The sequence below is a fragment of the Daphnia pulicaria genome, chromosome 1 (assembly GCF_021234035.1).
Source record: "Daphnia pulicaria isolate SC F1-1A chromosome 1, SC_F0-13Bv2, whole genome shotgun sequence".
NCBI classification, from domain to species: Eukaryota; Metazoa; Arthropoda; class Branchiopoda; order Diplostraca; family Daphniidae; genus Daphnia; species Daphnia pulicaria.
Genome location: NC_060913.1, coordinates 12,719,188 through 12,733,445, shown reverse-complemented (window position 1 = coordinate 12,733,445; position 14,258 = coordinate 12,719,188). Strand labels below are relative to the sequence as shown.

Genomic DNA, 14,258 nt, shown 5'->3' with positions numbered 1-14,258 from the left:
CAGGTTAATATGCATTCTCTTTTTCTTTCGGCAGCTTTTAGTCACGTATCAGTTTTATCATAGATTTACAACGACAATACGCAACTTCACTCGTAACTTCGCCATTATTTAGCGTACGAAACGTTAATTTTTAAACAACAATCCACCGAATCAATATATGTTACATGTATGCTAAATCCCTGATTGGAAAATACAACTCAAAAATCAATAAAAATTTTAAAAAATGCTTCAAATTTTTTAATGCCGAATTCCCTCTTATTCTTATCGTCGCGTGTACTATATTCAATCAAAAGCATTCATTGGGAATGGCCCGATAAACGACTAGGACTAACAAGATGACTGGTCTCATATCATAAAATGTGCTTATAAATCAAGCTGACAATTTGTTGAATTGTTGACGAGTAGGTATGGAAGATGCAATTTTTCTCTAGACATTAAGACTTTTTCTTTAAATCGAAAAATCAAAATCAATCGAATTCCAGATGAAAACGCGGTGTGAGATGGAATAATGAGTTAGTTATTAGCAGGAATAAATAAACCGTTGAAACGAATGCAAACAATGTGCCGTGACCAGGATTCGAACCTGGGTTACTACGGTTTTGCCAGACTCCACAACGTAGGGTCCTAACCACTAGACGATCACGGCTTATTTGTTGCCAATCTATTATTTGAAATAATCCAAATAAAATATTACAAACTTATTTCCGTCTACTTTCTTTCGAAATAAAACTTCCGACCCAACTGAGAATTCTACTATCATAACAAAATTTTACTTAAAATGGTTTTTTATATTTAATTGTAAATCGAAATCAGTGGGTGCTGGCGGATCTTTGGCTTGAAAAATTCCTTTCACTTTTTCGGATAAAGAGATCGCAGTCGTCGCTTGCTTGAACTAATGATAAAAATGTCATGATTCACCTTAAGCGACAGATAATACAAAGGCGGAAAGGCCATCTCAACTTTTCCCTTAACTGTACATTGAACACCTACGCCAAATGAAACAGGTTTTGGTGGAGTTTCTGCCACCCCTATGGTCTTGTCGTGATTTCAGCAATTCGGACAGTAGGACATCAGTAATCACACCAATGCTAAGACGAAATCGGTATGAAACGAGACAGGTGAAAAAGAAAGCGGATTCCCCCCACCCCCCTTCGATGTATCATACGACATTGGAATTTGGAATAACTAAACAAAGGAAAAATGTATCCTATTCCTTAGACCATCACTGCTGGCCTGTTGCAATACCCGTAAGGATTACCACCATCTGAGCGTGCACCGTGTTTCGTGAGAGATTTGCTGAAATGATTAAAGAGTAAAAGTTGATCATACAGGTCATCCGGATGGCCTGGTATGATGATAAGAGAGGCGATGATGTTTCTTTTTGTTTCATCCTACGCTCCCTTTCTTCTCTGTATATATAAAGACGCAAGTCCCATTCGATTCGTCAGTCGCTTCAACGAGTTTCGATCTCAGTAATTACTGTAAAAACTGTTTGTATCGTCGGAGACTAAAAGGCTGAAAATGAATTCCATCATTGTAAGTTATTTTCTGATTAAATTTGATTGGTTTAAAACTGAATTGAAATTTGAATTTAAATGGAATATTTAGTTGCTGTTGACGCTCACTGTGGCCTACTCACTGGCTACGCCTACTAATTATGGGAGTAGCAAATCTTCGACGACATCCTATGCCGTGCCTGCCGTAACCATCTTAAAGCAAATCAATCAACTCAACGAAGATGGCTCTTACACGTTTGGCTACGAAGCCTCTGACGGCTCGTTCCGATTCGAGAATATGGACGCCAATGGTTATTTGACCGGTAGATATGGTTACGTCGATTCCTACGGAAAAACACAAGAAACCGGTATGTTTTCTTTATAATGTTTTAGTCACCCACCGCTTTGTGTGTTATTATTATTACATTATGAATAGAATACGTTGCCGGCAAGCATTCTGGCCAGTCTGTGGGATTCCAAGCTAGAGGAACATCGATCTCACAAGATGGTCGAAAAGCTCTAGCGTTCCCTTTCATTCAGACAGCACCTAAATCAGTCGAACAAAAAGCTTTAGATTACCAATACACCAGCGTGGATGATGATGAAGATGGTTTCCCCGATTCGGCACCAGTTAACGGTGGAAACGTTCGAGTAGTTTCTCTGGCCAAAGATGCTTACAACAGTGGAACAACAGTCGTCCGTGTTGCTGATCAAAATTATGCAGTTTCTAATGTCCGTGTTTCGACACCCACGAAAACTACATACGAGACAACTGCAGGGGATATCCGCCTTGTGTCTCCATCTAAAAGCTCACACGGCCCTGTAGTCGGCGTTGTAGAAAAAAATCAAAAGATTGAAAATAATTATGGTAACATTGCAGATGCAAGGGTTTCCTACGTACCTGCGGGTGTCCGTGTAACAAATGCTGCAGAGGCAGACACTCCTTTCATAAAGCCGAATGCAAAGCCCATTATCACGAACATCCAACAACTTTCTGGGCAGGTGAGCATTATCCGATCTCCTACTACAAGTTACGGCAACTCTGCTGTCAAGTCGACTGGAAAATTGGATGAGTTTCTTAAGTCACTCGAGACCAACACCAAAAACGTCGGTAACAGCTACAACACGAACCAGTCAAGTGGCGCAATAATCACCTCGAATCAAGACCAATTTCAGCAGGATTTCCAAATCCAGCAAGATGTTCAACCAATTCAAGGTGACTCAATCAGTGTAGATTCAATTGGATTCTCTGTCTAGCAGTCTACCGTATTTGAAGACCCATGATGGCCTATTCAATTATTTCAAAACTTTCAATAATTTGCATGAGATGTAGACTACTCCTTTGATTTAATATATGATACAATTTTTGAACTTTAACTTTATAGTCGTCTTCATTTCAGCTTCAATAACAGTGATTAATACTGCACCACAAACCCAGTTCAAGAAAACCTTCTTACCATGTTTTCTATCAATATGATTGTTTTCCATATAAACTTTGTGATTTTCAACAACACTGGAATGCTTTTCTGACAAACCACTTAGACCTTTGTTTCACAACTTAATAATTCTTAATTATTTTCAAATTAAAAATATTTTAACTTTAATTTCTAAAAGCAAAAGAGTAAATAGGAAATACTCATGTTTACCAAGATGTTTTTGGAACACAATTGCTCTCTAGATTGATTTAAAAGTTTAAACATTTAAGAAAACTTTATCAAATACATTTCAAATTGAATTTTACCTTTAGCTCAATTTCGAATGTCATCATTCTGGTTTGCTTTTTAAAACTTAAACATTGTCCAAGAATTCGTCTCAGATTTTACAAACAAAACAAAAGCAGACGACACTATTCTTCACTACTCTACCAGCTACCAGTCCCAGAGACAAGCAGACAAGATAAAAATTAAAATTAGAAAGGAAATAATAATACTTTTATTACCACCGTGTACTTAATAAACCAGTTCGTGATGCGATTTTCGATACAGCAATGAAGGATGAAAAAAAAACCACCAATCAGGGGGATTACATGACATCTCGATACCGGGGGTCCGGAAAAAAATTTCGACCGATTAACGATAGTTGGCTTCGTCGTCGTGATCCCCTCCGCGATTGTTCGGACAATCTCGAGAAATGTGGCCAACATTTCCGCATCCGTAACATTTACGATCTCCACCTCCATATCCGCCGCCACCACCTCGGCCTCCACTGCCACCATCGGGGCAGTCACGAGAAATGTGTCCAGATTTACCGCAGCTGTAGCACTGATGATTAAATTGATTAATAATTAGATTAGAAATAAAAATTAAGAAGTTTAATTAATTTGAACTTACATCACGGTTTCGTCCACCATAGTTGCCACCGCCACCGCTTCCGCGGTTATCAGGGGCGTCACATTCACGAGAAATGTGACCGTTCTTGCCGCAATTGTAGCACGTCTTTGATCCCGATTCGGGACAATCGCGAGCAATGTGACCCGGTTTGTTGCAGTTGTAGCATGATGCTGCAATAATGAAAATAAAACGTTATAATAACCGAGAAACAAAATTTGTGATCACCAAAAATCAATTGATCTCGCATTGAATCGAGCAATCGAATTAAGTCGTCACGGTTATAAAAAGATAATATTAAATAGACTTCGGGATTGCAAGACATCATCATAACGATTCTGTACCGTGTTCAGTTGTGTTACTGCACCGGTGTTTTAAGACTACGACTTTTATTTTTTGACGGATGTTTGTGTCGTATGGAAACATAATAATCGCTGATGCTCACTCTCAACTCCTTTCGGCCCACAAAATCAATAACTCAGGTACAAACTCACACTCACCACGGCCGAAGCCGCCTGCATTTTCACTACGGCCAAAGCCGCCTCCACCACTACCACGTGGGCCACCACGTCCTCCGCGTGACCCACTCCCGAAGCCTCCGCCGAAGCTTCCGTAACCTCCACCACCGCCTCCGCCTTGGCTACATTCACGGGCAAAGTGACCCGTCTCGTTACATCTGTAACATACTGTACTGCTCATTTTCCACCTTCTTCCTTCTGCAAACCAACATATCAATCATCACTTCCGTTACTCACAATACAACACTGATCACACACTCTGCGCAACAAACAAACGTGACGTTGACATAAAAACCACACCCTCTTTTAACAATCCAATCAAATGCTGCCGCCCAACACAAATAATAAATTCTTCATTAATTTTTTTTTTTTTTAATTTTAGTGTGCATACCTGGAAATATCTACCTGAAACTTTTGTTTCAGACGTCAAACTATTTCTTAAATACATCTATTGTTATTTCTTTTTAAATCTTTCACATTCCAATGATTCTTTAAAATGTAAATCTTGTTCAAGGTTTTTAACATTAAAATTCTTCATCTTTCAACAAGGGACAACCATGACATTGGCCTTGATCTTTAAAAAAAATCTACCTTTTTAAAACGACCACAAATACAACTTTTCCCTATGAGAAAAGAGATTTTTTAAACTTTAAAGGTAAAAATAATTAGGTAGACAAATTTTTTAAATTAAAATTAAGTTATTTACCGTTTATGAAATCGAGGAAACGCGATGCAGCTTGCTCGAAAGGTACGCCAACGAATGAATTCACAAGTCGGCGAGCCTATTCTCTAAAAAGATGCTTTGCGCACGGCACTACTGGCCGTGCCGTGTGCGTTTCTGATGTATTTCAGCCCGGCACTACCATACCGCGCCGTGCCGTGGCAAAAATGAAAGATGTATGCTCTTATCGATGCGGTAGTAATGGCCGTTAAAATGTATATTCCCCACGTGTCCTACTATATTGATGCGTAGTGCGCTTTATCTGCAACCTTGGCTCATTCTTTAACCAGTCCAACTTAATTTTAAATATTCCCACGCTGTCAATTAATGTGCCAGTTCATTCACAGTCTTTACTTAACTATTTTACTACAAATTCCAAACAGTTCATTCTGTGGACATTCCTTCCTTAGATAACGAAAATTGGCCGGCATATCTGTTAATTTGGTCTTAATTATATTCAGATGAACAACAGGACAATTGAACATTCTTTTACCACCGTGTAATTAAGTTCGTGATGCGAAATTCGAAACGACACACAAGTATGAAAAAACCACCAGTCTGCAGATTACATGACATCTCGACACCAAAAGAGAATATATTTCACTCGTCTTGTTCTTGTTTATCGGTAGTTGGCCTCATCGTCATCACCGCCACCGCCGCCGCCACCACGTTGGGAATTCGGGCAATCCCGAGAAATGTGGCCGACGTTTCCGCATCCGTAACATTTACGATCTCCACCTCCATATCCGCCGCCGCCACCTCGGCCTCCACTGCCGCCATCGGGGCAGTCACGAGAAATGTGTCCAGATTTGCCGCAGCTGTAGCACTATAAATTCAAAAAGAAAATTGTAATTAATAAGAACTTGATTGCGTTAATTAAAAGTTATTCTTACGTCACGGCTTTGTCCACCGTATCCACCGCCGCCGCCACCACCACGTCCACCGCCTCCGCTTCCGCGGTTGTCTGGAGCGTCACATTCACGGGAGATGTGTCCACTCTTGCCGCAGTTGTAGCAAGACTTTGATCCTGATTCAGGACAATCGCGGGCGATGTGGCCGGATTTGTTGCAATTGTAGCATGATGCTAAATACGAAATAAGAAGAGAATATAAAAACAACTGATTGACAAGAGCGATGACAATTCGATAGCAAGTCCATTTCATATGTGAAAAACTAGACCAACGAATTGACACTAGCGCCATGGGCAAACGAGACACACAAAGACATCGGGTCCTGCAAGACAACAGAACCGAAGAACAAATATTCAGGTGAAGACCACGTCGACTGCTATCGCATCAATTCCGAACTCATTTCATATCGTCACGAAGAAGAAATTAGAGAAATACGGATTTTGGGATACACGCACGTCCAACGGGTGAATATTGTTGGTTGTAACTGATGCTCACTCGTATCCTCTCCGCCTGATAATCATCAAAACTCTGGATCAAACTCACACTCACCACGGCCGAAGCCGCCTCCACCACTACCACCACGTGGGCCACCTCGTCCGCCACGTGACCCTCCAAAGCCACCACCTCCGCCGTAACCTCCACCACCGCCTCCGCCTTGGCTACATTCACGGGCAAAGTGACCCGTCTCGTTACATTTGTAACACACTGAACTGCTCATTTTCCACCTTCTTCCTTCTGCAAACCAAGATACAATCATGACTTCCGTTACTCAGTACACACAGCGGCGCACCAGAGAAGCACGCCGCCACAACAAAATGTCACCCCACTGTTCCCACACACATTTCCAGCAAATGGCGCCCACACGTTTTACTAACGTCGTCATTTCTGTGCATTGCGACATAACATTCAGAGAATATTTGTCTGTAAACGATTCCTTTAATTCAACAATCAAGTTTAACTACGTCACAAATTTTACAGGTGAAAATTCAAGTGATTTTAAGCCAAATTATATTCAAATATTCCAACGACCAACAATTAACTTTACTTTTACTTTCTCCCTAATTTTCTACTTTAACATTACACTTCAATAATTTAAACAATACGAACAGGTAAATGCATCTTATCAAGTTAAATAGAAATAAAACTTACCGAATTTATGTAATTTAGAGGACAAATACGAGACTGCTTGCTCGGAAGAGGAGATAAAGAACGACTGAGAATGGGGTAGCGTTTCCCTTGCCTTAAGAAGACTATTTGCACGTGTTTTCAGCTATTTTGTGCCCGGCACTACCCGTGTGCCGTGGACAAAATTTCCTTGCCCCCTCGTCCTCACAGGGTTGTCAGCTTGATTTTTATTTTCACGTCAATTACATTTGGATTTGAATTTTATTCTCTCTGCTTGTCTGACTTTTTTACCTGCTAGACAGCCACTTTCTTGCTGACCCTAATTAGTATTTACCACGGTTTATTGACGTTTAAAATCTAAAATATCATTGCTATTAATATGATTTGAATTACAAATAATGCTATCGTCTGTTGTCTCATAATAATGTTTCCGATTTCAGACAGAACTTGCACTAATTTCAGTAGCGTTAAAAATGCGCTGTGAAAGATAAAACTTAATTTTTCAGTTTGTAAAAAGAGTGCAGTCTGGACTGGTCTGGATCAACATTTCTTATATGCTCGTTTGTGTGGCCTGGCCGGTGTCAGTTAACCGAATCCGACACGTATTTTATATTTTCATTTTTCAACCTCAATATGTTTTCTTTATTTAGAACTCACTAACTAGTTGAACCTGTTTTTGTTTTTTATTTTATTTTATTCATTATAATCCGGTTTCTTAGAAAAATTCCCCCTCAACTGTTTTTACGTCCTTGAGGGGGATTTTTAGTTTAATACCTTTATTTTTAAATATGAGATTATAAAAAAATGGCCAAGGTGATTCTTTTATACTAATGAATTAGTGATATATTATTAGCAACCGTATTTTACGCCTACAAGCAACATTTTTGAAACATTCGAAACACTTGTGATCAGCTTACACTGTCAAAACGTAGTAGAAGGCACTTTGACTGATCTATAAAGGTGCATTCAAATTCCGTCTATGATTAAGAAAATGGTAAGTTATGTTGAAGAGAGGATTTCACTGTCCGTGCACGACAAGGAACTGCGCTTTCGTCTATGTCGGAGATTTAGGTGGTCCACAAGATCTTGGTCATCATACGTTTCAGAAACGTTACTGACTTCATCGTTATCGTATTCCAAATCACTTCCTGATTCGGATGTTTCATCATCGGGTATTCGATTGACTGGGCCTCGTACTTTGGCTACCATTTCCGCTAGATCCGTAAATGTTTGCGGCCCTAAGATTAAAAAAAAAATCATTTTAAAGGAAATTGTTTTATTACAAAATTTTGCATCCGACTAAATTACCTCGTCGACCTTGAGATCGGTGTTGAGTATCATTCGTTCCGTAACGCTGGTTGTACGGATAACAAGAGTTGGCTGAAGGGTAAGTTGTAGGCGAAGATTTCTTCGATTCCCGGTAATGAACACCTGGTTTAGTGTACGTCCCGAGAAGTCCAGCCTTTTGCAGTCCAATAAAGTAGGTTTTCCCATGATTGTACCCAACATCCTGGTTAGTTAACCGATTAAAATCTGTTAGTTTCAATATTTTATGACATGAAAAGTAATTTAAGAAACTTGCCTTGATTTCATGAAAGCTACCAAATTGTAACGTTTTGTACTTGTCAATTGGTGGTCTAATGTACTCACAATAGTCACTTTTCTTCACCTCCTGTAATTCAATTGGTAAAAACATCAAATAATGAAGTCAAAATATAAAAGAAAATAGAAAATACTTCTAATTGACGAACGCAGGAAACGTAAGCAAGTCGAGACTGAATGTCGGGAAGATTAGGCACTTTTACTGGGCTCGCGAAAGGATTCCACTTTTTCCACAGTAACCACCATCCAGATAGACAATCTCCATAATTTGTCAAATCGGTATCATCTTGTGAACCTACGTCGATGGCCAGAATGTGTTTGGCCCCTCGACTTCTCATTACGTCAGCTTAGAAAAACATCACGAAATTATTTGTTATGCAATTCTAACATGTGGTTTTGAGGGGAAATGAACAACAACAATTAGCAAATCTGTCTTCACGAGTAAAAAGACAATAGAACCTGCTCACCTGAATGCATCTTCCGAACCAGACTAATGCCAGATATTTAAAAGACTATACGAAGTAAAGAAGAAAACGAGAAAAAAAGTACACTCATACGTTACCGGGTACATTGTTGACGTAGCACCCTATTTAAAAAGAAAGAAAAAATTTAATAGTAAATCATAATGAAAATAGATGATGTAATTTACCGTCAACTAGCAGATGCCCATCGATCTCGTCGCACATGGGAGGTAGCCTGTTTGTAAAACATTCAAGGTATGTTAAAAGTAATTAATCCGTGCAACAAAAATTTCGATTCAAAATATTACCATCCGGCAATCGACATGGAGGCCCGAATACTTCGCCACAGTGAGCCTGGTATTAGTGTTTAGGTGTTACAATCATAAGCGACTGTTTATTATTTTTTTGCACACGCAGATAACAAGAATGGTGCAAGGCTATATGCTGTCCCTCTAAAAAGTAAGAATGAAAATTGCATGCTTCCTACCTGAGTCATAGTTGGGGTGGTTTATTGTTAGCATGCATCCACCAAGTCTACCATCCGGTCCAACGAACTTGACATTCAAATAAAAGCAACGGTTGAACGCGCGCAAGTACTACCTGGAAGGTTATTAACATAGCCGCCATCGAGAAGCAAGTGGCCGTCTTTAGGATCGCATAAAGGCGGCATGTAACCACTCAAAGACATCGATGCTCGAACATATCGCCACACGGATCCTACAATATGCCCAAAATGAATGCTTTCTTTGATTAATAAAAAAAAAACATTTACCTCCAATTTTCAAACACGCCCGACACCACTAAAAAAAAACACATGTATACACCAGTCCCTAGCAAAATGTTGGGGTTTAGGAAGGAAGGGAACTAAAAAATATACTACGAGGGTAATAACCACCGATGCATGCATACCTTCTAATTACATAGCAACCCAGCCTTGCACTCACTCAACTATTGAAAATTGTGCAGAAAATGTCAAAGCAGTAAAATACCATGACTATGAAGCCGCATGCAGCTGGATGTGATGTCTGTAGTGATGGTAAAATAAGGAAGCCACAAATCTTCAATAAGTGAATCTTCTCCAAAAGTTTCACGAATCATCGTGTTAAACCCAGCCCCGCTAAACATTGATGTTACTGGGTACGTTAGATCAACGAGCTGTCGCCAAAGCTGCGTCATTTTCTATGAAACGCAATGGAAAAATATGTATGATGAACATTGGCTGAAATCAAAAATCATCTAGCCAACAAATTTCTTTAGAAAACGTACATGCGACCAGGAACTGGCTTTGCGAGTGACTTCGTGAATATCTTTTTCCATACACCAAAGTGCACCCATGAACGCCCCGATGCTTACACCACCAACCATATCAATAGGAATACCGGCCTCCTGTTATTGCAAAGTTAAAATATCGAAATGAGCCATGACTCGGACTAGAAGATTAAGCATATACCTGAATCGCTTGAATCATGCCAACGTGAGCTGCTCCTCTCGCACCACCTCCACCGAGTACCAGCCCGACGGATTCTCCCGTCAATAGACGAGCCAAACGAGAAAAGTCGGAATGAATGTTGCGATCCAAAAGTTGTGCTGGTTTGGTCGCTCCATCAGCCTTGAAAAAGAAGAAAAATGCGTGATAAGGACGGGCACGTTAAACACAAATGGATCAAGTCAAAAATGAATACCAGTCGTGAAGCATGTTTTCTGGAAAATATTCTTGGTGGACATTGAATGTGATGGTGAGATGAACACCAAGAACGAGCATTTAGCCAATGAACAGTATTTCGAGGTTTGTCACCTCCTTCTTTGTGTAACAGAATCAATTCCTTTTGTGTGCGAACAGCAATCGTCTCGAGCTGCTTTTCAATTAACCCAACGGAAGGCTCCATGGTGGCCAGGGCTACAATCAGGATGCAATCAGCCTGTCGAATACATCGTTGAGTCCAAGGTGTAAGGGACTGGTCACATTGGTAGAGAACAATTTTGTGTTGATCTTCTTGTTGCCCGAGCCATGCAGAGAGCTTGTATTCATTAGCTGATTCCATGATTGTAGGGCCGAGAGTTCGACGAATATAGTCCGATGTCAATAAAACTGTGGGACCTGGAAATAAATCGTTGATTAATAAGATTTAACGAACGAAAAGTAAACGAAGTCTTACCAATCCAACTCAATGATGTGTACAGTTCATGACTAAACGGAGAAAGGGGAACGTCATCGGAAACTGGCAGAATGGCAACGGTTGAAAAATTTGATTGCACGGAACGCTGTTGTAACGCTTGATTAAAGCTAGAACTTTGTGTTTGCCATGTGCCTAACAAAAATAAATTTGTCCATAAGATAAAGTTACAATATTACAAAATATATGAAAAATAATACCAAGAATTCGGTGCCCAAGAAGATTGATGAGACGTGATACGACCATAGGAAATTTGAGCTTGATGGCATCCAAAAGACCTTCAGGCAGCTTGGCTAATTCAGTATCACGGACAGCCATGACAGTAGTGCTGCGAGGGTTTTGCGTAAGTGTTTCGACGATGCCTACCAAATCACCACGTCCGTACTCCCCCACTAATTCTTTCTTCCCGTCATGATGTGTAATGACGGATCGAAGGCGACCACTTAACACTATATACGTGCAGTCGGATTCATCTTCTTGCCTTTAATATTAACAAAATAATTAGATCTTAAATGATAAGATTAAGATAAAAAATGTGATTAGCCGAGCAAATACCTGTATAAGGCTCTTCCACTTTCTATATAAACCCAATCTAAAGCAAAATCAATTTGACGCACAAATGGAGACAAGCGATAAATGACGGTGCGTGCAATATGTAACACCACCTTTGGCCGCTCAGACATGATCCTAAACAAAAATGTTGAACTCTAGTCAGTACACTACAGACATCGTAGATTAAATTTGTTTATAACTTACGAATAAAATGTTGATTTTGAAAGCATAGCAACGCATGTTGTGTGACGTGAGCGGACTGTAAAGAAGCTTGGCTCTCCAGTTAACACGGCCAATCCACCAACCAATTCACCCGAATGAGCTAAAAACATTTGAACGTCCTCATTTTTACTAGCGGCGCGCTGAGAGACACAAAGAGTTCCAGAAATGACGTAGACTAGTGCCACATCTTTCATAGCATCTTCTTTCATAATGTAGGTTCCGGGAATCAATTCTCGAACCTCAATGTGACCTATGGCAAAAAACTTGATGATGACAAACGCATAGAGTACTTGGAAAAACGTATTACCATCCAACAATGACTGGTCTTCAAGACCCAATAACTTAACGAAGCCATCGATACCAACTTGCAGTAGTAGTTGGTAATCTTTTTCATCCTTCACTCGTCGTTTACCTTCCGACAAGGGAGTCGTCGGAGGTGTGGCGCAGTCCATCGGATCATTGACATTTATTGGCTTCTGAACGAAAGCATGTTCTCGCATACGAAGTTTGATGGGAGACGTACTTCCTCCGTGGTGTTTTGCTGGAAACGATTTGACCAGCTCAGCGCTGAGACCGAGGTATTGATGAAGTGCCAAAAACGTGACACGTTGTAGGCGAACCATAATGATTTGTATAGCGCGAACCAAAGCGTCTGGATGCTTGTCAAAAACATCTTGAAAGGCAGAGACGGGCAGTTGAAGAACTGAAGATTCTTCCATAGCTTGGGCAGAAACAGTTTTGAAAACACTGGGCTGACCAGTTAGGTAGTCGGTGAAACTCAGCAAGGAACAAATAGCTTCTCCTCCCTTTACTTCCTTTAGTGTTATGGTTGAGCCATCAGCTTCTGTGCTGTAGACTCGAAGTCTACCACTCTGAACTATGTACATATTTGTATCCTGATCGCCTGTACAAGAACCAATATTTCAAAATTACAGTGTGAAGACAGAAAATAGCAAAATCAATCATTACCGATCATAAACAAATGCTGACTGCATCGAAGATCTACAGTTTCAATGTGTTTGATGAGTTCTAGGAATAACGGTTTCTCGAAGCATCCAAACATTCTCATATTTTGGAGCATGTAAACTACTTCTGGAGGCAATCTTTGGTCTATAGATTCCGATATGTCCTCTTGAAGATATTCCACAGGCGGCTCTACATTTTTTAGTTGAGACTGCGGCATGTGATCGCGACGTGGTAGAAGCCTTCGAGCCAGTTTCATGACTAGTTTTCTTTTTCGACCAGGTGGGCCTCGAACTTGACCTGAAATCATCTTTACTTTCTGTTTAACAGAAGAGATTTTGCGCAGCATTTTTCGTCCGTAGAACATGACCTTGTCCCGTTTTCGGAAACGAGGCTTGTTCATTCCAGATCTGACGAGTTCTTTTACTTCAGCAACTAGGTTTAAAAGAAAAAAATTTTCTTCACAAACAGCATCTTTAAAGGTATTACCAGGCCTATTACATAACATACTGCCTATGTAGGCAGTAGATAAGACGTAGCTATAAATATCAGAGAAACATAACCTAATTTCAAATGTACATTGTCTAGAATTTAAAAAATAAGACTGAGAATTGAAATTGATTAGAAAATGAATTTTGCATCTTAAAACATTGCAGAAATACTATCAGCCTTACAAAGTAATGTATATAGTTTGGTTCATGCATGAAGGTTGGCATTATTTAGAACAAGCGGAGCAATAAGTTATGTACACAGAACTCTAAAACTGTCAATAACTGTTAGACAAACCTTTAATTTTGATGGGCCTGGCCAGATATATTCCAAACATGAGAAGTATAGCTATTGTGAGGACTGAACAAGCTGTCAAAAGGTACTGGAAATCATAAGACAAAAACGTTATTCCTTAGAAAATGATTATTGATTATTTTAAAAAGTATGAAAGAAAGGCATAGCATGGATATCAACGTTTTTGAAAATCTTACTTGACTATAGTAACTAGTTGAAAGCGAGTCCATTTTGCTCTCAAGTTTATAGGTCTATCTACGAAGAAATCTTGTCACGAACTTTGACTACGCACATGATTTGTATTTTTATAAATAAATTCCCACTAGCACGACTGAGACGATGAGGAATGGGAATGCGAAAAAGTGAAATGGATAACCATTCTTCGAGCAGACGATAACAGCTT

The 14,258-nt window shown here is 39.8% G+C and overlaps 5 protein-coding genes, 1 long non-coding RNA gene and 1 other non-coding gene across 13 annotated transcripts in view; 3 read left to right on the top strand and 4 right to left on the bottom strand.

Moving 5' to 3' along the window:
• LOC124332025 (structural maintenance of chromosomes protein 2-like) overlaps nucleotides 1–14,258 on the top strand; it is a 324,380-nt gene that overhangs the window by 10,638 nt on the left and 299,484 nt on the right. The gene's annotated exons all lie outside the window — the stretch shown is intronic.
• The window catches only part of LOC124337859, a 639,313-nt gene that overhangs the window by 432,912 nt on the left and 192,143 nt on the right, over nucleotides 1–14,258 (top strand). The window lies entirely within an intron of this gene.
• On the bottom strand, nucleotides 563–646 carry Trnah-gug. Its single transcript is given in 2 exon segments — nucleotides 563–597; nucleotides 610–646. It is a non-coding gene; the product is annotated as a tRNA-His (tRNA).
• On the top strand, nucleotides 974–2,873 carry LOC124336037. The gene is made up of 3 exons (XM_046789618.1): nucleotides 974–1,536; nucleotides 1,609–1,864; nucleotides 1,933–2,873. Exons 1-3 carry the CDS (start codon nucleotides 1,522–1,524, stop codon nucleotides 2,751–2,753), a joined length of 1,092 nt encoding a protein of 363 aa, XP_046645574.1. The 5' UTR covers nucleotides 974–1,521; the 3' UTR covers nucleotides 2,754–2,873.
• LOC124336951 (cold shock domain-containing protein 3-like) lies at nucleotides 3,424–5,165 on the bottom strand. Of its 2 annotated transcripts, none has more exons than XM_046790919.1 (4): nucleotides 5,048–5,165; nucleotides 4,318–4,539; nucleotides 3,827–3,996; nucleotides 3,424–3,757 (listed from the first exon to the last, which is right to left on the bottom strand). In XM_046790919.1, the coding sequence occupies exons 2-4, from the start codon at nucleotides 4,520–4,522 to the stop codon at nucleotides 3,566–3,568; spliced, it is 567 nt and encodes a 188-aa protein (XP_046646875.1). In that variant the 5' UTR covers nucleotides 4,523–4,539; nucleotides 5,048–5,165; the 3' UTR covers nucleotides 3,424–3,565. The 2 variants fall into 2 exon arrangements, with proteins under 2 accessions (XP_046646875.1, XP_046646884.1); XM_046790928.1 differs by having other exon boundaries at nucleotides 4,324–4,539.
• LOC124336943 (cold shock domain-containing protein 3-like) lies at nucleotides 5,547–7,267 on the bottom strand. Of its 2 annotated transcripts, none has more exons than XM_046790896.1 (4): nucleotides 7,123–7,267; nucleotides 6,517–6,708; nucleotides 5,956–6,146; nucleotides 5,547–5,888 (listed from the first exon to the last, which is right to left on the bottom strand). In XM_046790896.1, exons 2-4 carry the CDS (start codon nucleotides 6,689–6,691, stop codon nucleotides 5,682–5,684), a joined length of 573 nt encoding a protein of 190 aa, XP_046646852.1. In that variant the 5' UTR covers nucleotides 6,692–6,708; nucleotides 7,123–7,267; the 3' UTR covers nucleotides 5,547–5,681. The 2 variants fall into 2 exon arrangements, with proteins under 2 accessions (XP_046646852.1, XP_046646862.1); XM_046790906.1 differs by having other exon boundaries at nucleotides 6,523–6,708.
• On the bottom strand, nucleotides 7,924–14,229 carry LOC124331885 (neuropathy target esterase sws-like). Of its 5 annotated transcripts, XM_046788839.1 has the most exons (19): nucleotides 14,053–14,227; nucleotides 13,859–13,943; nucleotides 13,079–13,507; nucleotides 12,417–13,013; nucleotides 12,092–12,359; nucleotides 11,891–12,022; nucleotides 11,536–11,816; nucleotides 11,318–11,470; nucleotides 10,844–11,259; nucleotides 10,612–10,770; nucleotides 10,428–10,547; nucleotides 10,151–10,340; nucleotides 9,470–9,515; nucleotides 9,350–9,396; nucleotides 9,263–9,286; nucleotides 8,835–9,046; nucleotides 8,681–8,770; nucleotides 8,407–8,608; nucleotides 7,924–8,336 (listed from the first exon to the last, which is right to left on the bottom strand). In XM_046788839.1, the coding sequence occupies exons 1-19, from the start codon at nucleotides 14,083–14,085 to the stop codon at nucleotides 8,098–8,100; spliced, it is 3,723 nt and encodes a 1,240-aa protein (XP_046644795.1). In that variant the 5' UTR covers nucleotides 14,086–14,227; the 3' UTR covers nucleotides 7,924–8,097. The 5 variants fall into 5 exon arrangements, 4 of the variants coding, with proteins under 4 accessions (XP_046644795.1, XP_046644794.1, XP_046644797.1 ...); XM_046788838.1 differs by lacking the exons at nucleotides 9,263–9,286; nucleotides 9,350–9,396; nucleotides 9,470–9,515 and adding an exon at nucleotides 9,762–9,878; XM_046788841.1 differs by lacking the exons at nucleotides 7,924–8,336; nucleotides 8,407–8,608; nucleotides 8,681–8,770; nucleotides 9,470–9,515 and adding an exon at nucleotides 9,762–9,878 and having other exon boundaries at nucleotides 8,994–9,046; nucleotides 14,053–14,229.

What these genes read in the sequence shown, in the direction of transcription:
- LOC124336943 (XM_046790896.1), bottom strand. Translation starts at nt 6,691, where the DNA reads ATGAGCAGTTCAGTGTGTTACAAATGTAACGAGACGGGTCACTTTGCC. An exon ending in CGGCTTCGGCCGTGGTGAGT is followed by an intron (nt 6,147 to 6,516) that starts GTGAGTTTGATC and finishes TTTCGTATTTAG; the next exon opens with CATCATGCTACAATTGCAAC. An exon ending in ACGGTGGACAAAGCCGTGAC is followed by an intron (nt 5,889 to 5,955) that starts GTAAGAATAACT and finishes TTGAATTTATAG; the next exon opens with TGCTACAGCTGCGGCAAATC.
- LOC124331885 (XM_046788838.1), bottom strand. Translation starts at nt 14,085, where the DNA reads ATGGACTCGCTTTCAACTAGTTACTATAGTCAA. An exon ending in CAGGCCCATCAAAATTAAAG is followed by an intron (nt 13,508 to 13,858) that starts GTTTGTCTAACA and finishes TTTTAAACCTAG; the next exon opens with TTGCTGAAGTAAAAGAACTC. An exon ending in AGTGGAAGAGCCTTATACAG is followed by an intron (nt 11,817 to 11,890) that starts GTATTTGCTCGG and finishes TTAATATTAAAG; the next exon opens with GCAAGAAGATGAATCCGACT.
- LOC124336037 (XM_046789618.1), top strand. An exon ending in CGGAAAAACACAAGAAACCG is followed by an intron (nt 1,865 to 1,932) that starts GTATGTTTTCTT and finishes CATTATGAATAG; the next exon opens with AATACGTTGCCGGCAAGCAT.
- LOC124336951 (XM_046790919.1), bottom strand. Translation starts at nt 4,522, where the DNA reads ATGAGCAGTACAGTATGTTACAGATGTAACGAGACGGGTCACTTTGCC. An exon ending in CGGCTTCGGCCGTGGTGAGT is followed by an intron (nt 3,997 to 4,317) that starts GTGAGTTTGTAC and finishes TCATTATTGCAG; the next exon opens with CATCATGCTACAACTGCAAC. An exon ending in ATGGTGGACGAAACCGTGAT is followed by an intron (nt 3,758 to 3,826) that starts GTAAGTTCAAAT and finishes TTTAATCATCAG; the next exon opens with TGCTACAGCTGCGGTAAATC.